A 21,609-nucleotide genomic window follows, 5' to 3' on the forward strand; every position below is an offset into this window, starting at 1 on the left:
AGTAATCAGTAATAAGCATGAAACTGCTGCCTACACTGAGCATCAGGATTTTGACCTGTCAGTGAAATCTGCAGCTGCGCCGTCGCCATGGAGACGAAAGGCGGGAAAATCAGGCTCACTCTGCTCTGTAAAAGCAGAGTTTCACCCTGTATAAACAGGCTTGTTCCAGCTAAACCATGATAGTTATCACAAAAATTATTTCATTTTACGAGTCCCAAGGCTTCAATGAGCAAATGGTGTGAATTTTATGTTTGAGGACAAACGTTTGTAGCCACAGTCGCAATTTCAAAATATGTCTCCTCCTTTTTTTTCTCCAGACGTCTGCCAAAAATTATCATTAGAGTCTATGGGAGAATTTCAGGATCTCTCTGTGCTTTGAGGTCGATAGCGACTAAAGTATAAGTCTGAGGGTAAAGCCAGACACATCATTAGAAAGAAGACAAGTATGACTACGATTTAGTGAAATAATCACGTTGATAGAGTAAAAATTGTGGCTGTAGTGACAAGTTAGAGACAGAAGTTCTGTCTTAAAAAAGCGCACATTCTCACTGTAGCTGTGACATCACGCACTCTAACTGACCCAATACACACTAATGGAAAAGCTGAAAATTTAACAAAAACCACACCATATTTAAACGCTCACGAGTCAAAAAGTATAGAAGATACGACAACGCTGATTTACGAGGAGAAAGTTGAGCGATGATGGACGCTTTTGAAGTTGAAATGACGTTTCTACGCCAAAGTATGACGATGATAGACGCTGATGAAAAGAGGGAAGTTGACAAAAAGTTGAACGATGATTCCCATAGACGACCATTATAAAAAAACGATGAAAAAAGTTGAATAACATTAAAAGTTGAAAAGCTGAAAACATAAAAAGTAATAGCCCACATCTCCTAAAGATGACACACGTTTAGAAAGTTGAACGACGATTCTACGATGAAGCGTTAAAAAGTAGATAGCAATCAAAAAAAGGGCGGAATAAGTAGAAGAAGAATAATAATAACTAGAAAAAGTAATTTCTCGAGAAATTACGTGGGAGAGCTGATCTGCTGCCGCAACGATGACAAACGCTGATTAAGCTGCTGACGTCAAAAAGTTGACTACGGCAAAACGATGAAAACGAGAAAACGTTGACAAAGATTAAAACGATGACAAAAGATGGCGATTAAAAAGATGATGATTAAAAAGATGACCAAGGTCATACTATGACAATATTGAAGAGATGACAATGATTCAAAAGTTGACCAAGCTGAAAAGATGTCAAAGATTAAAAAGTTGACCAAGGTGCATTGTTGACAATCATAAATAAGATGACTATCTTTTTGATTTGAAGAAAGTATTTGTAAATAATTACCTAACCGTGTAATAGTTTAATAACTAGTAGAAATTTACCAGTCAGAAAAAAAAAATTGCCATTTAAGGTAATGAATTACATTGGTGCTTTTATTTTGAAAGGATTTAGAGGTTGTGTGTGGGCGATTACTAAACTATAAAATAGTCATTAGATAGTCATAATTTATCATTCAATAGCAAGAATAGCCCTATTAAAGCAAAAGATTTAGATTTAGCCCTTTCAGAATAAAAGCACCCTAATAAGTTTGAGTGGCTATTTACTGAACTCTAAAGTAGTCTCATTAACGATTGGTAAGTATTCAGAACCACAAATTTTCTAATCAATCTTGCCATTAAAGGTAATAAATTGTAATGGGTGCTTTTATTTTGAAAGGATTTAGAGGAAATGTGTGGGGGTAATAGCGTAACTGTCAATTAGTCTTTAAATAATCATAATTAACCATTCAAAGGCAAAAACGGTGCCATTAAAGCTAATAATTGGCATTGGTGCTTTTATTTTGAAAGGATGTAGAGGAAGCACGTGTGGGTAATTACTAAACTGTTAATCTATCTTTAAATAGTCATAATTACCCATCTAAAAGCAGAAATGTTGGTATTAAAGCTAATTATTTGGCTTGGTGCTTTTATTTTGAAAGGATTTAGAGGAAGTGTGTGCTTAATTACTACACAATCCAATAGTGTAGTTGAGTAATCAGTAATAAGCATGTAACTGCTGTCTACACTGAGCATCAGCAGTTTGACCTGTCAGTCAAATCTGCAGCTGCGCCGTCGCCATGGAGACAAAAGGCGGGAAAATCAGGCTCACTCTGCTCTGTAAAAGCAGAGTTTCACCCTGTATAAACAGGCTTGTTCCAGCTAAACCATAATAGTTATCACAAAGATTATTTCATTTTTCGAGTCCCAAGGCTTCAATGAGCAAATGGTGTGAATTTTATGTTTGAGGACAAACGTTTGTAGCCACAGTCGCAATTTCAAAATATGTCTCCTCCTTGTTTTTCTCCAGACGTCTGCCAAAAATTATCATTAGAGTCTATGGGAGAATTTCAGGATCTCTCTGTGCTTTGAGGTCGATAGCGACTAAAGTATAAGTCTGAGGGTAAAGCCAGACACATCATTAGAAAGAAGACAAGTATGACTACGATTTAGTGAAATAATTACGTTCATAGAGTAAAAATTGTGGCTGTAGTGACGAGTTAGAGACAGAAGTTCTGTCTTAAAAAAGCGCACCTTCTCACTGTAGCTGTGACATCACGCACTCTAAATGACCCAATACACACTAATGGAAAAGCTGAAAATTTAACAAAAACCACACCATATTTAAACGCTCACTAGTCGAAAAGTATAGAAGATACGACAACGATGATTTACGAGGAGAAAGTTGAGCAATGATGGACGCTTTTGAAGTTGAAATGACGTTTCTACGCCAAAGTATGACAATGATAGACGCTGATGAAAAGAGGGAAGTTGACAAAAAGTTTAACGATGATTCCCATAGACGACCATTATAAAAAAACGATGAAAAAAGTTGAATAACGTTAAAAGTTGAAAAGCTGAAAACATAAAAAGTAATAGCCCACATCTCCTAAAGATGACACACGTTTAGAAAGTTGAACGACAATTCTACGATGAAGCGTTAAAAAGTAGATAGCAATCAAAAAAAGGGCGGAATAAGTAGAAGAAGAATAATAATAATAATAAAGACCGAAGATAACAATAGTGTGAGAGCTGTTCAGCTCTCCCACTAATAAAGACCGAAGATAACAATAGTGTGAGAGCTGTTCAGCTCTCCCACTAATAATAAAGACCGAAGATAACAATAGTGTGAGAGCTGTTCAGCTCTCCCACTAATAACCAAATAAAGCAGAGATGGGCACGGACAGGCTCGCGCTGCTCTTTTCCTTTTATGGAAATGACGCGTGGCGGAGCTGCTACGTCGACGTCACCGGCGTCATCCGGACTCCCGGAAGCGTTACTGGATGTAACATGTTTCACTGAAGTTATTGGTGTTAGTGTCAAAACTGAATCAAGTTAAGTAATAAAATTACCCGAGTGAAGCTACACTGGGTGTAACATCTTCAAGATGAGTGGGAGTGAAAAAGAAAAGGTAAGCGAACAACAGTTTTGATGGTTAGCATTTTTAGCTTAGCGGATTTGAACGAGATGCACTTTCTCGAAGCACTGTGTCACCCTGAGCCGTTTTCTGTAACTCAGGACCATGCAGCGCTAAAGGAGGAGGGGAACAGCCTTTTTAAAGCGGGGGACATGCAAGGCGCCATCAGCTGTTACACCAAAGCACTGAAGCTGAGTGACAACCAAGGAGACAGTGCTGTTCTGCACCGTAACCGCTCTGCCTGCTACCTGAAGCTGGAGGAATACAACAAGGCAGAGGGCGATGCCTCCAAAGGTGGGATACACTTACTGTGGGCATAGTGTGCAGCCAAGTGATCAAAAGTAGAAACACACATCTTACCCTGTAAGCACTCGATATAAGTCCCCTTTCTTTACTGCAGGTAGATTTTCTGTACTGTGTCATTGTGGGCTGAACTGCTTTGGAGTTTTTGCAGAAGAGAGTCTAAACTTAAAGCAGCTGCAAATATGACACAGGCACTGATACATGTGTAAAGCACTTAACACTTTAATTGAATAGATTACTGACACTATATATGAATATATATATATATATATATATATATATATATATATATATATATATATATATATATATATACATACATACATACATACGCACTTTACCAATTTACCAATATATAACTCTGTAATGAAGGCTCTCATTATTTCCAGCTCTCGATGTTGATCCAGGTGATGTGAAGGCCAGGTTTCGTAGGGCTCAGGCATTTCAAAAGCTGGGCCGTCTTGACCAGGCCTTTATGGATGCTCAGAGGTGTGCCCAGCTGGAACCCAGGAATAAAGCCTTCCAGGACCTGCTCAGACAGCTGGGAGCACACATCCAGCAGAAGGTGCTATGATGAAAGTGTTCAAAAGGGACATTGTAGTTTGGTTTTATAAATGTTGCTAATTAGAGTCTTTCTTTCCTTTTAGTCAGCACAGTTAAACTCCACAGATGCTCGTGTGCAGCAAATGTTTTCGCTCCTCTTAGATGCATCTGCAAAAGACTCTGATCGACAGAAGGTAACAGTAGCTCATAAAGCCCATGCTATTTCTGTAATCAATTCTAAAACTAAACTGCTTTACAACATAAATGGTATTTGAAATTTTCAGGCTGCTCAAAATCTAGTGGTGTTATCTCGAGAAGACGCGGGAGCTGAGCAGATTTTCCGTAATGATGGAGTGAAGTTAATTCAAAAGCTTCTTCAGTCAAAGCAGGAGGAGGTCGTCCTCTCTGCTCTCAGAACACTGGTTGGTTTGTGCACAGGACATCAATCTAGAGTAAGTCTGATGTCCTCCAAATGTAATCAGCTAATAGTCTTAAATATGAGTAATATGTAATACATGTGTGTACATCTGTGCCTGTCAGGACAATCTAACCACATATAATAACAATTGAGTTATTTTCTGTTGACATAAATTACTTTATTCCCAGACTATGGCTATAGTAAATGAGTTGGGAATGGAGCAGCTGTGTGCCGTAATGGGATCAGGAGCCTCCATTGTGTCTCTGGCTGCCTGCCACCTGCTGCAGGTGATGTTTGAGGCTCTGACAGAGGGCATGAAAAAGGAGATCAGAGGGAAAGAGGAGGCTATACTTCCTGGTGAGTTTGGATTCTCATTATGTTTATGTTTAGGCTTCACTGCATGTCATCAGGCAAAGTATCTGTCATCTGTGTGTATCGGCTGTTTTTCTACTGTGCAATTGACAATTATTGGCCTTGAATCTCACACAGAACCGTCCAAGGAGCTTCGTTCAATGTTGCGCCACCTTTTGGAAATGATGCCAGCATCTAATGTGTCAGGCCCAGGCAGAGACAGCGCCATCAACCTCCTGGTTAAGCAAGTACCACGCAAGTCCCTGAAGAATCCTGACAACTCCCTCACATTATGGACGATAGACCACGGTGTGAAATACATTTGTGTGTAATCGAATAATTTATTTGTACAAATTTTATCTGCAGCCATTCAGTACATTTTTATTCTGTATTGTAGGATTGAAGAAGATCCTGGAGGTGGCTGGTACAGTACCTGAGCTCTCAGAAGGACCACCACTTACAGACAACTCTCACATGAGCTGTTCAGTCCTGCTTAGCAAACTCTTTGATGACCTAAAGAGTGACAAAGAGAGAGACAACTTCATAAAACTCTGTGAAGAATATGTTCAGTAAGTTGAGAACTGTTAATTCTACACGTCTAATATTGTAATATGATTTGAACAAATCAAACAAAACAAAACAAAACTTTTATCTTATAGGCAGCATTTTAGCTGTGCTGGCCTGAACGCGAAGCTGCGAGCAATCCAGACAGTGTCTGTGCTCCTCCAAGGGCCAAGTGATGCAGGTAACAGAACATTGGAGATGTCAGGAATGATGGACGCAGTGATCTCTCTGTGCGCCTCAGAAGACGTAACTCAGCAGCAGGTAGCGGTGGAGGCTCTTATCCATGCTGCGGGAAAAGCAAAGAGAGCCTCTTTCATCACCGCTAATGGCGTGTCACTTCTGAAGGACCTCTACAAGAACAGCGAGAATGACAGGATACGCGTCAGAGCCCTGGTGGTAAGTATGGCAGACAGCTGGAGGCAGCAACATTGCAACGTGAAGGCAAAACTAAATGTTTCCTATGTTATTATCCAGGGTTTGTGCAAGCTTGGATCTGCAGGAGGGACAGATTTCAGCATGAAGCAGTTTGCAGAGGGATCCACACTGAAGCTTGCCAAGCAGTGCAGGAAGTATGTGTGGTCAATTACGAATCTCGATTTGAATTTTACTTTGTTCCATCACAATTTAGAACTGGAGTTTTGGATAGGGATTAATGGGCCAGTTGCATCCCCTTTACTAACAGGTGGCTGTGCAATGAATCTCTGCCTCTAACTTCCCGCCGATGGTCTGTGGAAGGCCTCGCCTACCTCACATTTGATGCGGATGTGAAAGAGGACGTGGTGGAAGACAAGAACGCTCTCCTGGCAATGTTTGACCTCGCAAAGGTTTGATTAATATTTGCGTCCCAAACATAATGCATCATATTTTCTCTAATTGTGACTTTTGAAATGACTGATGGGCTTGTTTTTTCTCTTTGTTTCTGCAGTCTGAGGATAAGACGGTGCTCTTTGCTTTGGGCTCCACATTAGTGAACTGTACCAACAGTTATGAAGTGGAGAAGCCTGACCCTCAGCTGGTGGAGCTGGCCAAGTATGCAAAGCAGCACATTCCAGAGGAGCACCCCAAGGTTTCATTCATCAAACAAATCTTCTCCTTGATTTTCTCCAATAAGTCTAATTCTTTTACATGCAGAAGACTATGTGTTTTAAATGAGTCTTGTTGACATGTCACATGTTAGGATGCACCTTCCTTTGTGGAGAAAAGGCTGGTGAAGCTGTTGGAGGCTGGTGTGGTGTCTGCCTTGGTTTGTATGGTCAAGCAGGAGAGTCCAGCTCTCACTGAGGCTTGCAGGGAGTGCATCGCCAGGTATCCTGTCTACACTTTAGCCTCAAGTGTTTTTCACATACGGTTCTATCTGTGGGTTTTTGCTTAATGTAATTTCTAATGCCAGGGTGTTCCTTGCTTTGGTGGAACGACAGGAAGACAGAGGCACAGTGGTGGCACAGGGTGGAGGAAAGGTATGACACTATGATAAATGAACTGCACCAACCATTTTGCTTTAGCTGTATTGCATTATTTATTTGTACTGTTGTCCTCCACAGGCTCTGATCCCACTGGCCTCAGACAACACAGATGCAGGAAAAATCAAAGCAGCCCAAGCCCTGGCAAAGATAACAATCACATCTAACCCAGAGATTGCTTTTCCAGGAGAAAGGGTGAGATTAATCGGAAAAAAATCAGCTAAAAGATGTAAAAAAAATGTTTTCCTGTTTAATCGTGTGTTATTTATGCTTTCAGATCTATGAAGTCGTGCGCCCACTTGTTAGTCTTTTGAGTCTGGAGTGCACCCTGCTTCAGAACTTTGAGGCACTCATGGCACTTACCAATCTGGCTGGCATCAGTGACAGACTCAGGTTGGCCACTAGGGGGAGGTCTCTCCCAAGGATAAAAACGCTCAAAATACACAATTGTAAACTAAGCATAACATAAAAGTTTAAATTCAAATCCAAATTGTTTTGTATGAATTTGCAAAACTGCCTTTCTCAGGCAAAAGTAAGTTATGAGTATATCCCTCTGTTAACAAAGTTTATTCTTTTACAGACAAAAGATCATAAAAGAAAAAGCGCTTCCAAAAATCGAAGGCTACATGTTTGAGGAACATGACCTAGTTCGAGCATCTGCCACAGAATGCATGTGTAATTTAGTATTAAATGCAGAGGTATGGCCCTCTATTATTAATCGTAGATTATGTGGCAAAACAGTTATATTGCCTTGAGATAAAATCTGAGCTTTTTGTTTTAGGTACAGAAGCTGTATTTGGCCACTGGGAATGATCGCCTGAAGCTTCTGGTGCTCTACAGTGGTGAGGAGGATGAAAGACTGCGGAAAGCAGCAGCAGGAACCCTGGCCATGCTGACGGCTGAGCAGCCTGAGCTTTGTGCCCGCATCCCCGGAACAGTAAGCTTTGTAGCAAGACACTCACTGTCCCTGGACTTTTACTATCTACTACTACAAAAAATGTGTTTTGTGTTCCATCATATGTTTTTCTTCACTTTTCAGACAACACACTGGCTAGAGATTATACAGGCGCTGCTGCTAAGTGAAATATCAGACCTTCGTTATCGTGGAGTGGTTATTGTTCAGAACATGATGCAGGCAGAGAAGAGCCTTGCTGAGACCCTCATGGAAAGTGAAGCTTTGGAGATCCTGTCTGTACTGGCGAAGGGAGGAGAGGGCAAGCCAGAGCCCATCTCCAAGGCAGCTCAGAACTGCCTGGATAAGGCTGTGGAGTACGGCATCATCAGGAGCAGTGAAGAGAAGGAAAAGCACAAAGGAAATGAGCCCTGAAAACACAACTGCAGTGCGTGTATGGGTCAAGAATTATGTGGGACCAGTGAAGGGTATTGCAGGAAATCAAAATGGTCTGACTGTGATGTGACCCTTAATGGCTGATGTGTCTTAACCAAAAGCCTAAAAGCAATATTTAACTGCTGAAAAGGTATTAACCACGTGGTCTTATAGAACAGCTATTTCACAAGCCGACTGTAAACATCTGGTCATTCCTTACTGAAGTTTCTTAAGACACACATTTCACTGTTGACACTACTTTTTATTTTTTTTAATTGTATGTTTGATTTACAAAAAGCACATTTCATTCATTCGCCTAAATGTGTGGCGAATATATATAAAATGTTTCACTTTACTACATTGCCATATGTTTATTTGTATGTTTTTTCATTGTAACTTTGAGGAATAAATGTATGACAAAGTAAAAAGAGTACGAGCGCGCATGCGCACTAATGCGCCACGCTCAGCAGCGTGGTAACTTTGCAGACAACTGCGTCTCACTCTCGGTACCAACAGACACAACGTGCCTTCAATGCGGTGGTTCGGGTTCGGCTTTAACGCATTCGGACAAATATGTGTCCGTGAAACACCGATGAAAGAAGAAGAGAGTGACGTCACTCAGGAAGTCAAAGTGCTTCGACCCACGGAGCTCAGGACGAGCCGAGTCTCAGCCTGCTGGAGCCGAACGGCTTCTGCGGATCCGGACGGTGAGAGCCGGGGGTTCTAGCTCACTGCTGGGCCTAAGCGCTCCGTGTTGCGGTGCTGACGTGTCTCCTCCGTTAGGGGACGGCGGCGTGCGCCTGGCGGGCTTCGGCGTCGGCGTCTCCAGGGCCTGCGGTGTTTACGGGCAGCAGAGTCGCGGATGTAAAGATGCTCAGATCAGCGAGTCGCACTTGACTCTGGCTTTTTCAGATCGCGTTGAGTGCTGGGATCTGCAGCAGGAAGCGAAGACTGCGTCATGGAGCATGGAATTAAAAGACTCCGACATTTCTGGTAGGGTTGCTTTTAAAAAAAATCTTATAATCCACAGGGGAGATGACCAGTTTTTGCATGTTGTGATGACTGGCTAAAGAGCGTACTTTTTACTACTCCTCAGGACCCCCTGTGAAGCTCCCTCTGGTTCCGGGGGGTTACATCACCCCCAGCCCCCCCTTTTACCACTCCTTATCTCCACACCTAGAAGCGAAGAGTCTGGCACTGGGTGCAGAGCACGCCATCCTTGTCACGGCCTCTGGGGCTGTGTACACCTGGGGGTTGGGCAGGTAAAACTAGTAATTATGCTTCCTCCATTGGGGATGTGGGTAATATCATGACCCTGCATGTCTTGATCCTTCGTTGTGTGTTTATTTGGCAGTCACGGTCAGCTGGGGCACGGGGTCCTTATCTCTGAGGAAGAACCCAGGGTGGTGGAGGCACTCTGGGGGATGCCCATGAGCCGCGTGGCTACAGGAGGATGGCATTCTGCCTGCATTAGCGGTATATGGTTTACGCATAGTGTTTGTTTCATACATTTGCCCTGAGGAGGAAAAAAAAAACCTCAAACAACCTTTTCTTCACAGATGGAGGTGACCTTTATGTGTGGGGCTGGAATGAAAGTGGCCAGCTTGGACTACCATCTAGAGGTCTGAGTAAAGCAAAGCAGCAGCAAATCAGCCAGCAAGCAGGTTGGTGCACTCTGTTGTTCTTAATCAAATATGGTTTGACAAGGAATGACAATATATAACCTGTAACCTAAAACATAGGCGAACATGTTGCATTTCTACCCCTACGTTGTGTCTTTCAATCCAGATGTTTTGTCATTTACCCCAATACACTGCATGGTGGTTAGTATTCATGGGTGAGAACTGCTTTAGCGTGGCATCAGTATCTCTGAATAACAGTAATTGAGGGGTTATAGGAATGTCATAGGACATGTTGCTTCACTGTTATTATGAGAAACTGTTATTGTAACTGTTATTGTACAAAATCGTCCCTGCATGTTTGTCTGGCTGAGCTATAACTAATAATAAATATGTGTGGTCACTTCCTGCAAGTGCTGCAGCTAAATAAAAAGATGAGGATTCATTTAATGCCCTTTCTCAACACAGTTCATTTATGGTGGCTCAGTGCGTAGTCACTCATGCATGAGCAATGCATGGGTTGTTTTTTCACTTTAATAAGTACTAACTGCTCATCTTCTACAGAAGAACCACAAGACGAACAGAAACATGAAGACGTCTTCATATCGATCCAGGCATTCCCAGCCCTTCTGGATGTCACTCCATCATGTGAAATCACAGCAGTCAGCTGTGGCTCCCGTCACACAGCTGCAGTAACAAGTAGGACAATAGCTAGATAACAGTGAAGCACAACTCCTGGCTTTTCGGTTTCATTGTCATAATTATCTCCAATTTTCTAATTTCAGGTGCAGGCGATCTTTACACTTGGGGCTGGGGTATGTTTGACTTGATAATGAATTCATTTGGCACAACAGTTAAATCTGGATAATGTATTAATTTCTATTATCACAACAGGCAAATCACCATCTAATTTAGTCCGCCTTTAATTGTGTTACTAGGTGAATATGGTCAACTGGGACACCAGAATGTAATGAGCTCAGATGAGCCCCAGCGTGTGGAGTTCTTCAGGGAGCAGCAGCAGCGTGTCACTGACATAGTGTGTGGGGCCTGGAACACTTTTGCTGCAGTCATCAAGAAGGATGTAGCATGTGCTTAAAAAGAATCTCCTCATAAACACGGACAGTGGACTTTGTACAATATGCCTGGAAGTGTAAATGATCAAATATGAAATGGCTGAATATATTTTGTTACAATCATAATTTATTTGTTTGTCTCTTAAAACTTTAATATTGAAAACGTATATACATTTAATATTCTTTATATACTTTAAAAAAAAAACAGGAAAAAAGTTTAATTTTTCATGCACAATACATACAGTAAAATAGTAAAAGATTGATATCCACTATTCAATATACTTTAAAGGAAATGTATAAAATTCTCTCATTTAAAATTTAACACCAGTAGAAGAGAATGCAAGGGTAATTCCACATCCCACTGCCGGTTTTCACAGCACGATCTTAAATGAACTTCAGAAAGAAATCAAACAGTAGTTAGAGCGAGAAAATTTGATTTGATACCATGTAAATGCAACAATGTGCAATAGGATAAATACCTGACAAAATCGGGTGATCTGGAAATAACGTGCTGAAACTCCGAGAGGTTCACAGTTCCGTCCTTGTCAATGTCAGATTCTTCAAGAATCTATAAAAACATGGGCAATGGACACAGGGGTGTGTTGTCTCCTTTTAAAACCATATAGTTTGTCTTCATGCATTCTCGAAGAGGAGACGTGAAGTGCAGTGAACTCACATTGTTGATGAGCTGTTCCATTTCGTTTCTGGTCAGCTTTGTGTCTTCAGACTCTGAAGTCAGGTGATTAATCAGCTTCTCCAGATCCTTACGATTGAGGGTCCCATCATTATCATCGTCTGAAAAAAATAAATCAACATGTATATTTACACCCAAACACTTAATTTATATTACTATATTATATAATTATAGCTCAATTGAGGCCAGCAGGTTTACCAAATATACAGAATGCATAGTGGGATTTGATCTCCAGAGTAGCAGAGTCGCTGAAGGCACTCAACAGATCCAGAAAGTCCTCAAACGACAGGCTTCCATCCTTCACTTCAGAAGTCGAGAACACGCGGCAGATCCTGTGCTTGAAAGGGTTGGACTGAGAACGACCGCACATATAACGTGTCAGTGCACTTGACCACTGTAAAAGTGCAGTAAAAGTGACGAGCACGTCACATCTCCTCCATATTACGGTTTTTACCCGGAGTTCTGGTAGTTCCGTCATCTTTTGCAGCGGTATTCTGGAGGTACGAGGGTCCAGGGAGCTCCTCCTGTCCTCGTACAGTTCACTGAACCTCTTGTAGGCGCTACGAGCAAACAGCGACGCCAGGTTAGTACTGGGGTTCCTGTGTTATTGTAATGCTGTAAAGCCAAAGGCAACTCACAGGAGGATCTCTTGCTTCGTTAGGAAAGTCAGCTCCTAAAAGTAGAGGCGAGTCAGAATGACAACAACATATAAACTATATCAACTTAAACTTTAAAGCCTTTACAAGCTCAACACAAAATACGCCGCACTGACATATATCATAAAGCGTTACTGTAAGATGGCCCCTGACTGGTCCTCGCTTATTGAGACATGTAAAAACACTTGTTCGCAACTTCATCAATTACGACGTCCCTTGCGAAATAAAGTGTGCTCACGGTGACTTACTTGGTATTCTGACACGTTCTCCTTGCTAAGTTGACTTGTGTTGCCTCCCATCGTGAAGACTCGGACTTTTGTTGTGTTGTTGAACGGTTAGCTGAGCATCGAACTACAACGCGACTTACTTCCGGGTATCGGAGGGCGCGTTCGCTCTTTCCTGTGTTTTATAGCTACGTAATGGTTCCCGTAGTGACGTAGCCTCGAACGCCTTGTCCAGTCTGTGTCGCTACGATTATGCATTAAGTTTTGTATAGTGATTCAAGCAGGTGAAGTTACTTTTATTTGCCAATTTGGGTGTTGCAGCAAGTTGGTAGCGGCACATTGCTATTTGCTTGATATTAACAGAGTTCAATGCATTTTTCTAAAGTTACCTTAGCACCTAACTTACGAAGTAATTCTGCTTGGTTCAATAGCCCCACCTGCTGTACTTCACGGCAGGTGTCTCACATTACTGCACTAAAAAGTGTTACGTCACAAGTAAATTAAGCGTCAACATCCCTGCAAATCACCTGTATTTATGTATCAGATACAGTAAGTGTGTTTCCAATGACACTAAATTTGCCTCCTACTGTGTATATGTTTTGTTTGATCATGTTCTTATTCTTTAGAAATGTTTTCACACAGACATCCAAAAACAAACAAACACCTGTGATTATTTTTCTTAATTTATTGCAGGTAACAACAAACTTCTAGGGATTTTGACAGTTTTGTTTTAGTAAAAGCAAGTTCTATACAGAAATAATCTTTACCTTACTTTTCTGTGTACAATTTTGTATAAAACACCAGATTGTTTTTTTATCTGCCAAACAGTATCACTATATCACTATCAATATATTTGTTCTTTTACTTTTACACAAAAGATGGCAATAATCAGACTTGTTAGTATACAAACAAAAAACATGTATCTTACTGTAATAAAACTACAAAATAGCAGCATTCGGTTCCTCCATCCACAGCATGTCATACAGTAAAACATTGTTGAGAATAACACAAACTATATACCTCAATACTAATATATATTCAAACCCAAACAGAATGTTGCTGCAGATGCAAACTAGATGAGGGTTGATTTTGACTTGAGATTATGAACTTAAATCTTGAAAAGAGAGAGACTAAGCTCCAAGATCTGACTCCCAGTCCGTTGTATCTGAAATAAAAGGACAATAGAATTTTATTACTTTCAACTCAAAAAGATTTTGCACACTGAAACATGTAGAATAGAATAGAATAGAATAGAATAGAATAGAATAGAATAGAATAGAATAGAATAGAATAGTACTTAATTACACTTTGCAGATCGTACCTGTCATCTTTGTTCCCTCCTTGGTCTCGGCTGGAACACCAACGCCATACTCATTTTCCCCAGTAACCCTGAAGAAGTACATTCCTCCCTCCTCAAGGTCTGACACCTTATAGGATAATCTGCGGCATTTGTCGGTGAGCCTCGTCCAGCCCTTTCGGCTTATGTCACGTATGTCTACGATGTAGTTCTTCACTGGGGCACCCCCCTCGTTCTCTGGGATGTCCCAGGTAACCGTGGCAGAGCTCTTGGTCACGTCTTTAACTTCTATGTGAGTGGGTGGGCCAGGCGAATCCAGAACGTTTACTTTCAGAGACAAGGAGGCAGATCCAGCCACATTTTGCAGTTTAATTAAGTATTTGCCAGAGTCATCGCGTGTTGCCTGTTCTACTGTGATAGAGCTGACGGAGCTGGTGGTGGTGATCAGGCCTCTGACTCGCAGGTCTACATTTGCTTTTTCCCATGTCACACTAGGGAGAGGTTTCCCTGTAAAAGGCACAGTCAAAGTGAAGGAGCTGCCATATTTTACAAGCAGCGTCTTTCTCATGTCAGGGCTAATATCAAACCTTGGCTCCTCCTCTCTTTCCACGGCCATTTCAGGGTCTGTTTGTGGACTGGGCTCACTGATGCCGACCTTATTTATAGATCTAACAACAAAAACATATTTTTCTCCTGATGTGAGTCCAGTCACTGTGAATTCATTCGCCTCTGTGTTATGAACAGCAACCGACCATTCTTCCTCTGTAGGTTTTCTGTATTCAACTTTGTACCCTGTAACTGGACTGCCACCATCAAACAGCGGTTTGGTCCATGACAGAGTGATCGAGGATCTGGACGAGTCAACTATCGTGGCTTTTGTCGGAGGAGAAGGCAAGAATTTCGGATCCTCCGCCAGGGTGAGCGGGGACGGAACACTGGGGTCACTCAACCCGGCAGCGTTCTCAGCAAAGACTCTGAATTCGTACTCGCATCCCTCGCGCAGGCCACAGGCTTTGACTCGTAGGTCATAGACTGGCTTTTTATTGACCCGAACCCAGCGCACGCCCAGCTTCTCCCTTTTGTCAACCACGTAACCGCTGATGCGACTGCCACCATCGGACTCCGGCCTCTTCCAGCAGATGGTCATAGCCTCGGTGGTTGCATTTGTGACCTCCACATCAGTTGGAGGCGATGGAATGGTGAAGGGATCCACAGCCTTAACGGGCTCACTTTCCAAGTTCTCACCCTCCCCATATTTGTTCACTGCCCTCACTCTAAACAAGTATTCATTTCCCTTGAGCAGCTTGCTGATCTTACAAGTAGTTGCCATCATGTCGCCGTACACGAGGGTCCAAGCTACACGGCTCGTTTCGCATTTCTCGACGATGTAGTGTGTGATCTCTGCCCCCCCGGTCTCATGAGGGGGTCCCCATGACAGTGTACATTTCTCCGCTGAGAGTCCAGACACTTCCAGAGGTCCAGCAGGTGGGCCCGGCCTGTCCAAAACCTTGCAGGTAATAGTTTTAGAAATGGTGCCACCAGTGTTCTGCAGCGTCAGAGTATATTGTGCAGAGTCCTTCCTAACGCTTTCTCTGATCAGTAGCAAAGTATGTGTCTTTGTTGTGGTTATCTCCACCCTCCCTGTGCTCCCAACGTGTCTGCCATTCTTCAGCCAAAACACAGTGGGGTTGGGGCGACCAGAGATGTCGGCCTCTATTCTTAGGAGCTCACCCGCTTTGACAACCACCGGCTGCCTAAATTTGTCCTCCAGGGTAATTCTGGGTGGCTCCACGTCATGCTGCACCGTAACCACGCCTGTGCATTGGGAGGGTGCGCTGAAGAGCTCGGCCGAGTTCTTGGCAATGACGCGGAAGTCGTACTGCTCCCCCTTCGCAAGGCCGGTCACTTCATAAAAGGTCTCCTGTAGGTTGGTGAAGTTGCACTTCAGCCAGCAGCTGTCTGGCAGCTCCTTGCGCTCCACGATGTAACCCGTTATTTTGGCTCCCCCGTCATATTCCGGTCTGTCCCATGAGAGAGACACTGAACTGTTCGTTATGTTTGTGACGGCGAGGTTGCGCGGGGGGTCGCACCGGTCTCTCGCTGCTACTGGCTCAGACGCCGCACAGCAGGGCCCCACACCCGCCATGTTCTCGGCACAAACCCGGAACTCGTAAACCAGACCCTCCTCAACGCTCGTCACCTTAAACTGGGTCTCGGTTACTGGACTTCTGTTTAGCTTCGTCCACAGAATACTGCTCTGGTCTTTGCATTCAATGTGGTATCCGACGATAGGGCTGCCGCCGTTGCTGTCTGGTGTGTTCCAAGCTATGACCATCACAGACTTTGACGCCTGGATGACACAGAGGTTTGCTGGCGGACCAGGAGGCTTGAAGGGGTACTGAGCAACAATGGGTTCCGATTCAGCGAAGGGACTCCTGCCGTAGCGGTTCTCTGCGGCGACGTGGAACTGATATTCGATGCCCTGCGTCAGACGGGAGATTTTGATGGATGTCCTGGCCACCGTAGCTGACACAGTCTGCCATACTGTACTCCCAGTTTCCCTCTTCTCCACAACATAATTACTAATTTGACACCCTCCTGTATAACTTGGTGACTTCCACGACAAAGACACAAAGTCGGCGCTCACTTCATCTACGCTGAGGTCGCTCGGCGCCCCGGGCCTTTCGAAAACAGTCACAAAGACCTCAGCAGATGTGCTTCCAGCAGAGTTGGTCAGAGTCACCTCATACACGCCAACATCTACCCTGGTGGCGTCTTTGATAACTATCTGAGATGACGTGTCAGATGTCGTCACGTTTACTCTGCTTGTTTCTTTCAGCACGTTGCCGTCTTTTCTCCAGGCCGCCGTCGGAGGAGGCACGGCCCTAAATGGAACGTCGATCCTTAGGTCGTTCCCTGCCTTCACGCTGAATGTGTTACTCAGCAAAGTAATCATGGGCTCAGCACTTGTGTCCTTTACAGTAACAGGTGTCAACAGCAATTTTGGCTCACTTTTCCCTTTCTCGTTAACAGCACTAACTCTAAAGTAATACTCCCTTCCCTTTGTCAACCCATTAATAGCTGCTTCCAGAGCTTTACTCTCTGAACACGTTGTCCATGTCTCATCTCCCTTGGCCTGCATTTCTACAACGTAACACGTGATCTTGCTTCCCCCATCATGCTCGGGCTTCTCCCAGGACAGTTTTGCACTGCTGCAGGTAAGATCACTGAGCATGATTTTGCCGGGAGGCGGAGGAGCCTCGGACATCTTGACAGCCTCTGTGGTTTCCGCTGGGAGTCCAGCCCCGAACTCGTTCACAGCCAGGACACGGAAATAATAAAAGCATCCTTCCTGGAGATTGTCAATCTTGTATGAGTTTCTCACACAGCTGCTGCAGACATTCGTAAATGCTTTCCTAGACTCCTCTCTCTTTTCTACGATGTAATGTAGGATCTTTGCTCCTCCGTCAATGAGAGGCGGCTCCCAGGAGACGGTCACAGAATCTCTCTTCACGTCTTTGACCTCTAGGTTTGTTGGTGAACTGGGAGAGTCCAATACTCTCACGTTGATAAATGATGTTTTAGAGCCAGTGCAGTTCTCTGCAGTCAACACATACTTCCCAGTGTCATTTCTGTTGATGTTCTCAATAAGTAACTCGGTGTAGGTGCTTGTTACCTCAATCTGAGCGTGCTCGCTGAGAGTTCCACCTTCCTTGGTCCATTTGACTTCAGGGTCCGGCCTTCCCCTAATGGCAACAAACAGGCGTAAAGTGGAACAGGCGCGAACGTTTACGATCTTCCTCAAGGCAGCGTCCAGCTCAATCTCAGGCGCCTCCAGTTTTTCCACCGCTTTCACAGACCCAGGTACGGTCACATTCTCTCCAACTCCCGCAGCATTAACGGCACGTATACGAAAATTGTACTCCTTGTTTTCCGTCAGTCTCTTCACGGTGAAGCTTGTGTCCTCTACGCCTGTGCTTGGCGTGCATGTGACCCACTCAACATCTGCTGCTCCTTTCATTTCAACTATGAAGCCGTCGATGGCCGCTCCGCCATCATAGATGGGCTTGGACCATGCCAGAGACACGGTATTGCTTGAATAGTCGGTTACTCTGGGGTTGGTAGGGGGACCGGGTGGGTAAGTAGCCTCACAGACTTTCACGTACTCACTGGGCTCACTGGGTGCACCAGCGCCCGCACTATTTTCCGCCACTACTCTAAACTGATAGCAGTGTCCTTCGCTGAGCCCTGTACATCTAAAGCGCAAATCGTTCAGTCTTCTCTTGTTGCATCTAGTCCACCTGACACCCTCCTTGTCACGTTTCTCTACAATGTAGCCATCGATCTCTGAGCCGCCATCCCTCTCCGGTCTTTCCCACGTCAGCATCACAGAGTCACCGGTCACAGCACTGGCTGCTGGGGCAGAAGGTGCACTGGGTGTGGTGAAAGGGTTTTGGGCAACGAAGGGCTCTGATTCCAGAAATTCACCAACACCAAATTTATTCACTGCAGCAACTCTGAATATGTACTCTTTGCCCGGCACCAGCTTCGTCACTTTGTAACTGACCGCTTCGACATGAGGTTCAACTTGCGTCCATGTAACACGGCTAGTCTCTCTTTTTTCAATGATATAGTGAGAAGCACCAGCGCCGCCATCGTTTAAAGGGGGACCCCAGTGAAGATTACACTTCTCAGCATTTACGACCTTCACTTTCAGAGGTCCATCTGGTGGACCGGGTCTATCCAGGACCTTTACATTAAAGGGAATGGATGTAGTCCCACCAATGTTACTGAGGCTCAAGACAAAGTGTCCCCCATCCACTCGCGTGCAGTCTCTGACGGTCACAGTTGTGTGAGTGAGTGTGTTCTTAAACTCCATTCTTGGTGTAGCTTTGTCAATTTCCTTTCCGTCTTTCATCCACAGTACTTCAGGCAGTGGCTTACCAAAGTAATCGGCTTCCATAACAAATGTCTCACCAGCCTGAACAACAGTGGTACTCTTGAACTTAGGATCAATGAATGCTGTGGGTCCTTCAATGACATCTTGGGCGATGATGGTGATGCTTTTGGATGGTGAGCTCCAAACTCCAGCAGAATTTTTAGCAGTTACTCTGAACTCATAACTTTGGCCTCCTGTCAGACCTGTGACTGTAAACTCATTCTCAATCACATTAGTAAAGTTCGCCTTCATCCATCTGCCATCTGGAAGCTCCTTCTTCTCCACAACATAGCCTGTAATGGTGCTTCCACCGTCATAGCTGGGCTTGGCCCATTGAAGTGTGATCTTCTCTCTGGTAACAACGACAGCTTCCGGGTTACCAGGAGGGTCACACGGGTCTCTAGCCACATAGCATTCAGATATTCTACTCGAGGGACTGAGTCCAGCAATATTCTCAGCGAAGACTCTGAATTCATACTCAATGCCTTCTTCCAGCCCACTGGTTTTGAAACGAGCCTCCGGTATAACAAGTTTGTTCAGCTTGGTCCATAAAATGCTGTTCTTCTCTTTGCGTTCGAGGTGATAGCCAGTGATAGGACTGCCTCCGTCTTTGGCTGGGGGCTCCCATTCAACCACCATGCTGTACTTTGACACTGTGGAAGCAAAGGGGGTGCCAGGAGCCACAGGAGTACTGAACGGATACTGTGCAATTACAATGGGAGAAGTAACTGCTGTACTTTTTCCATACCGATTTTCTGCAAACACTCTGAATTGGTATTCGCTGCCTGTCTTCAGCTTAGTGATTTTGATTGTGGTCCTCACTGTTGTGGCTGATACGGTCTGCCAGTCTGTATTGGTAGTTTCACGCTTCTCCACTATATAGTTGTCTAGCGGGCAGCCTCCTGTGTAGGCAGGCGGTGTCCAGGATATGGTAACATAATCAGAACTAATCTCATCAATGCTCACAGGCCCCATGGGAGGGTCCGGCTTTTCAAGAACAACCACGGTGATTTCCCCCGTGTATGTTCCAGCACTGTTGTTTGCCGTGACGTAGTACAGACCAGAGTGTTCCCTGACAGCGTGTCTGATATGGAGGCGTGTTAGTGACGGCGTATGTGAAACCTCTAGTCTTGAAGTCTCTTTAACAGCCTGACCATCTTTTTTCCATTCAATCTTTGGTGCCGGGTTTCCAGTCACTGGGATCTCCACTTTGAGCTCTTCACCATTCTTGACTGTGAATGTGTTAAAAGTGATTTGGAGCTTTGGCATAATAGCATTTTCTTCATCAGTGACAGGGTGACGTTTAGTCTTAGGGGTATGGTCTTTGTTCTTGCCAGATGTTGCAGACTGTCCTGAATATGAATGAATGAATAATGTGATCAGGTAAGTTTACCATTGTGACACCACTGACTGATTTCATGAAACAATTTACAGTAGGGTCCCAGATATTGTAAATACAATATATCTACTGTAAATTTACTTAAAATTATTTTATTATTAATACTATTCAGTGCATAGTACTTCAAATCATAAAATACGTAAAATATTTTAATTGTTTTGCATGTGCTACTAAATATTATGACATGTTTTACTACCAAATAATTATTTTAGTAAAAAATATTAATTTAAATTTTGAGCAAAACATTACTCTTAATCATGTAATCATGTCATGTAATGACCTATAATATCTTCTAAAGTTATAACATTTCAAATAATATAAACATTTACTTTTTAGATTTTAAGTGAGACATGGGTGAGTAGGACATACCATAGACAGTGGACATGGACGGTGACTGTGAATCCTCTGCTGCACCAGTGTTCTGAGTCATATTTACATTTACAGTGGCAGCTTTGTCTTCTGATCTCTTTTCTCTCTAGCAAACAGCAGAACAACCAAAGAAAGGCTCCAGTAGATAGAAACACAATCAAGGCAACATGTGTATTTTTTTCAAGAGGATAGTTTGTTAGTTTGTTAGTAAGTGTATCATATAGGTGCCACACATATTCAGTGAAAGTCAATGTTTCATAACTAATTTTAAATGGTGCTTTAAGCCACCTAGTGCTGTATGTAGCCTGTGAGTGTGGTGCGTTGGTAACAGAAACTCTTGATGGTGTTAAAAATAACTGTAGGCATGACACCCCAGGCTGCCATCTGTTCTGTCACACAGTTTAAACTATTTTATTATCTTTTCAAACTTTTATAAGCCATTGCCCTACTGAAAGGAACACAAAGAAGAGAGAAGACTAAATTCACAAAGCTGTGAATTTAGTCTTCTCCTGCTCAATTTCATTACAACAGTACCAATATTACTACCAATTTATAATCAATTCTCAAAAACATCCAGTATTCTACTTACTTGGTTGTTGCTTGCTTCCATCCTTCTTCTTACTGATCTTTAGTGTGTATGAGAAATAAAATGTTCATACAGTTCGAATAGTGTTTGCAGTAAAACACGGCTCAGCCAACCTACTGCCTGCCTCTAAAGCATCTACTGACTAAAATAACCACCATGCCTGATTGGTCACAAAGTAAGGTGACACCACTGTGTCATGGTGGTAGAACTGGCAGATGAGTCAACAGCTGCATATTGTATTTAAAGTCTAGTTAGTGGAGGATTATCTGCATGACAGATTATACACTGTATTTCAAACAGCCTGATATACTGATCATCTAC

At 43.4% G+C, this 21,609-nt stretch overlaps 4 protein-coding genes across 6 annotated transcripts; 2 read left to right on the plus strand and 2 right to left on the minus strand.

Annotated features, from left to right (window-relative positions):
* Positions 1-3,285: 3,285 nt before the first annotated feature.
* On the plus strand, positions 3,286-8,787 carry unc45a (unc-45 myosin chaperone A). 2 transcript variants are annotated; one of them, XM_029153018.3, is made up of 19 exons: positions 3,286-3,460; positions 3,568-3,760; positions 4,177-4,334; positions 4,417-4,506; positions 4,597-4,764; positions 4,919-5,087; positions 5,220-5,390; positions 5,479-5,650; positions 5,741-6,041; positions 6,120-6,214; positions 6,328-6,469; positions 6,571-6,711; positions 6,823-6,950; positions 7,036-7,102; positions 7,187-7,300; positions 7,383-7,498; positions 7,686-7,803; positions 7,887-8,042; positions 8,145-8,787. In XM_029153018.3, exons 1-19 carry the CDS (start codon positions 3,437-3,439, stop codon positions 8,430-8,432), a joined length of 2,811 nt encoding a protein of 936 aa, XP_029008851.1. In that variant the 5' UTR covers positions 3,286-3,436; the 3' UTR covers positions 8,433-8,787. The 2 variants fall into 2 exon arrangements, with proteins under 2 accessions (XP_029008851.1, XP_029008850.1); XM_029153017.3 differs by having other exon boundaries at positions 3,287-3,460; positions 4,159-4,334.
* A 176-nt stretch (positions 8,788-8,963) lies between these two features.
* On the plus strand, positions 8,964-11,250 carry LOC114856998 (RCC1 domain-containing protein 1-like). Of its 2 annotated transcripts, none has more exons than XM_029153019.3 (8): positions 8,964-9,139; positions 9,216-9,425; positions 9,529-9,694; positions 9,787-9,908; positions 9,992-10,096; positions 10,616-10,750; positions 10,837-10,866; positions 10,990-11,250. In XM_029153019.3, the coding sequence occupies exons 1-8, from the start codon at positions 8,965-8,967 to the stop codon at positions 11,145-11,147; spliced, it is 1,101 nt and encodes a 366-aa protein (XP_029008852.1). In that variant the 5' UTR covers position 8,964; the 3' UTR covers positions 11,148-11,250. The 2 variants fall into 2 exon arrangements, with proteins under 2 accessions (XP_029008852.1, XP_029008853.1); XM_029153020.3 differs by having other exon boundaries at positions 10,619-10,750.
* Positions 11,251-11,335: 85 nt separating this feature from the next.
* Positions 11,336-12,881, minus strand: LOC114856999 (calcium and integrin-binding protein 1-like). Its single transcript, XM_029153021.3, has 7 exons — positions 12,723-12,881; positions 12,457-12,491; positions 12,273-12,378; positions 12,017-12,170; positions 11,801-11,919; positions 11,604-11,692; positions 11,336-11,517 (listed from the first exon to the last, which is right to left on the minus strand). Exons 1-7 carry the CDS (start codon positions 12,771-12,773, stop codon positions 11,496-11,498), a joined length of 576 nt encoding a protein of 191 aa, XP_029008854.1. The 5' UTR covers positions 12,774-12,881; the 3' UTR covers positions 11,336-11,495.
* A 487-nt stretch (positions 12,882-13,368) lies between these two features.
* Positions 13,369-21,437, minus strand: LOC114856994 (titin-like). Its single transcript, XM_029153014.2, has 4 exons — positions 21,292-21,437; positions 20,703-20,808; positions 14,020-20,286; positions 13,369-13,863 (listed from the first exon to the last, which is right to left on the minus strand). Exons 1-4 carry the CDS (start codon positions 21,310-21,312, stop codon positions 13,829-13,831), a joined length of 6,429 nt encoding a protein of 2,142 aa, XP_029008847.1. The 5' UTR covers positions 21,313-21,437; the 3' UTR covers positions 13,369-13,828.
* Positions 21,438-21,609: the final 172 nt, after the last annotated feature.

Source organism: Betta splendens, chromosome 6 (assembly GCF_900634795.4).
Source record: "Betta splendens chromosome 6, fBetSpl5.4, whole genome shotgun sequence".
Taxonomy (NCBI): Eukaryota; Metazoa; Chordata; class Actinopteri; order Anabantiformes; family Osphronemidae; genus Betta; species Betta splendens.

Coding starts and splice junctions, on each gene's coding strand:
- LOC114856998 (XM_029153019.3), top strand. CDS start 8,965: ATGCGGTGGTTCGGGTTCGGCTTTAACGCATTCGGACAAATATGTGTC. Junction 9,695..9,786: donor TACACCTGGGGGTTGGGCAG/GTAAAACTAGTA, acceptor TTTATTTGGCAG/TCACGGTCAGCTGGGGCACG. Junction 10,751..10,836: donor TCACACAGCTGCAGTAACAA/GTAGGACAATAG, acceptor TTCTAATTTCAG/GTGCAGGCGATCTTTACACT.
- unc45a (XM_029153017.3), top strand. CDS start 3,437: ATGAGTGGGAGTGAAAAAGAAAAG. Junction 6,215..6,327: donor CTTGCCAAGCAGTGCAGGAA/GTATGTGTGGTC, acceptor CTTTACTAACAG/GTGGCTGTGCAATGAATCTC. Junction 7,499..7,685: donor GGCATCAGTGACAGACTCAG/GTTGGCCACTAG, acceptor ATTCTTTTACAG/ACAAAAGATCATAAAAGAAA.
- LOC114856994 (XM_029153014.2), bottom strand. CDS start 21,312: ATGGAAGCAAGCAACAACCAA. Junction 20,809..21,291: donor TGGAAGCAAGCAACAACCAA/GTAAGTAGAATA, acceptor GCTGTTTGCTAG/AGAGAAAAGAGATCAGAAGA. Junction 13,864..14,019: donor GGAGGGAACAAAGATGACAG/GTACGATCTGCA, acceptor CTTTTATTTCAG/ATACAACGGACTGGGAGTCA.
- LOC114856999 (XM_029153021.3), bottom strand. CDS start 12,773: ATGGGAGGCAACACAAGTCAACTTAGCAAGGAGAACGTGTCAGAATAC. Junction 12,492..12,722: donor AGAACGTGTCAGAATACCAA/GTAAGTCACCGT, acceptor CTCTACTTTTAG/GAGCTGACTTTCCTAACGAA. Junction 11,518..11,603: donor AGATCACCCGATTTTGTCAG/GTATTTATCCTA, acceptor TTCTTTCTGAAG/TTCATTTAAGATCGTGCTGT.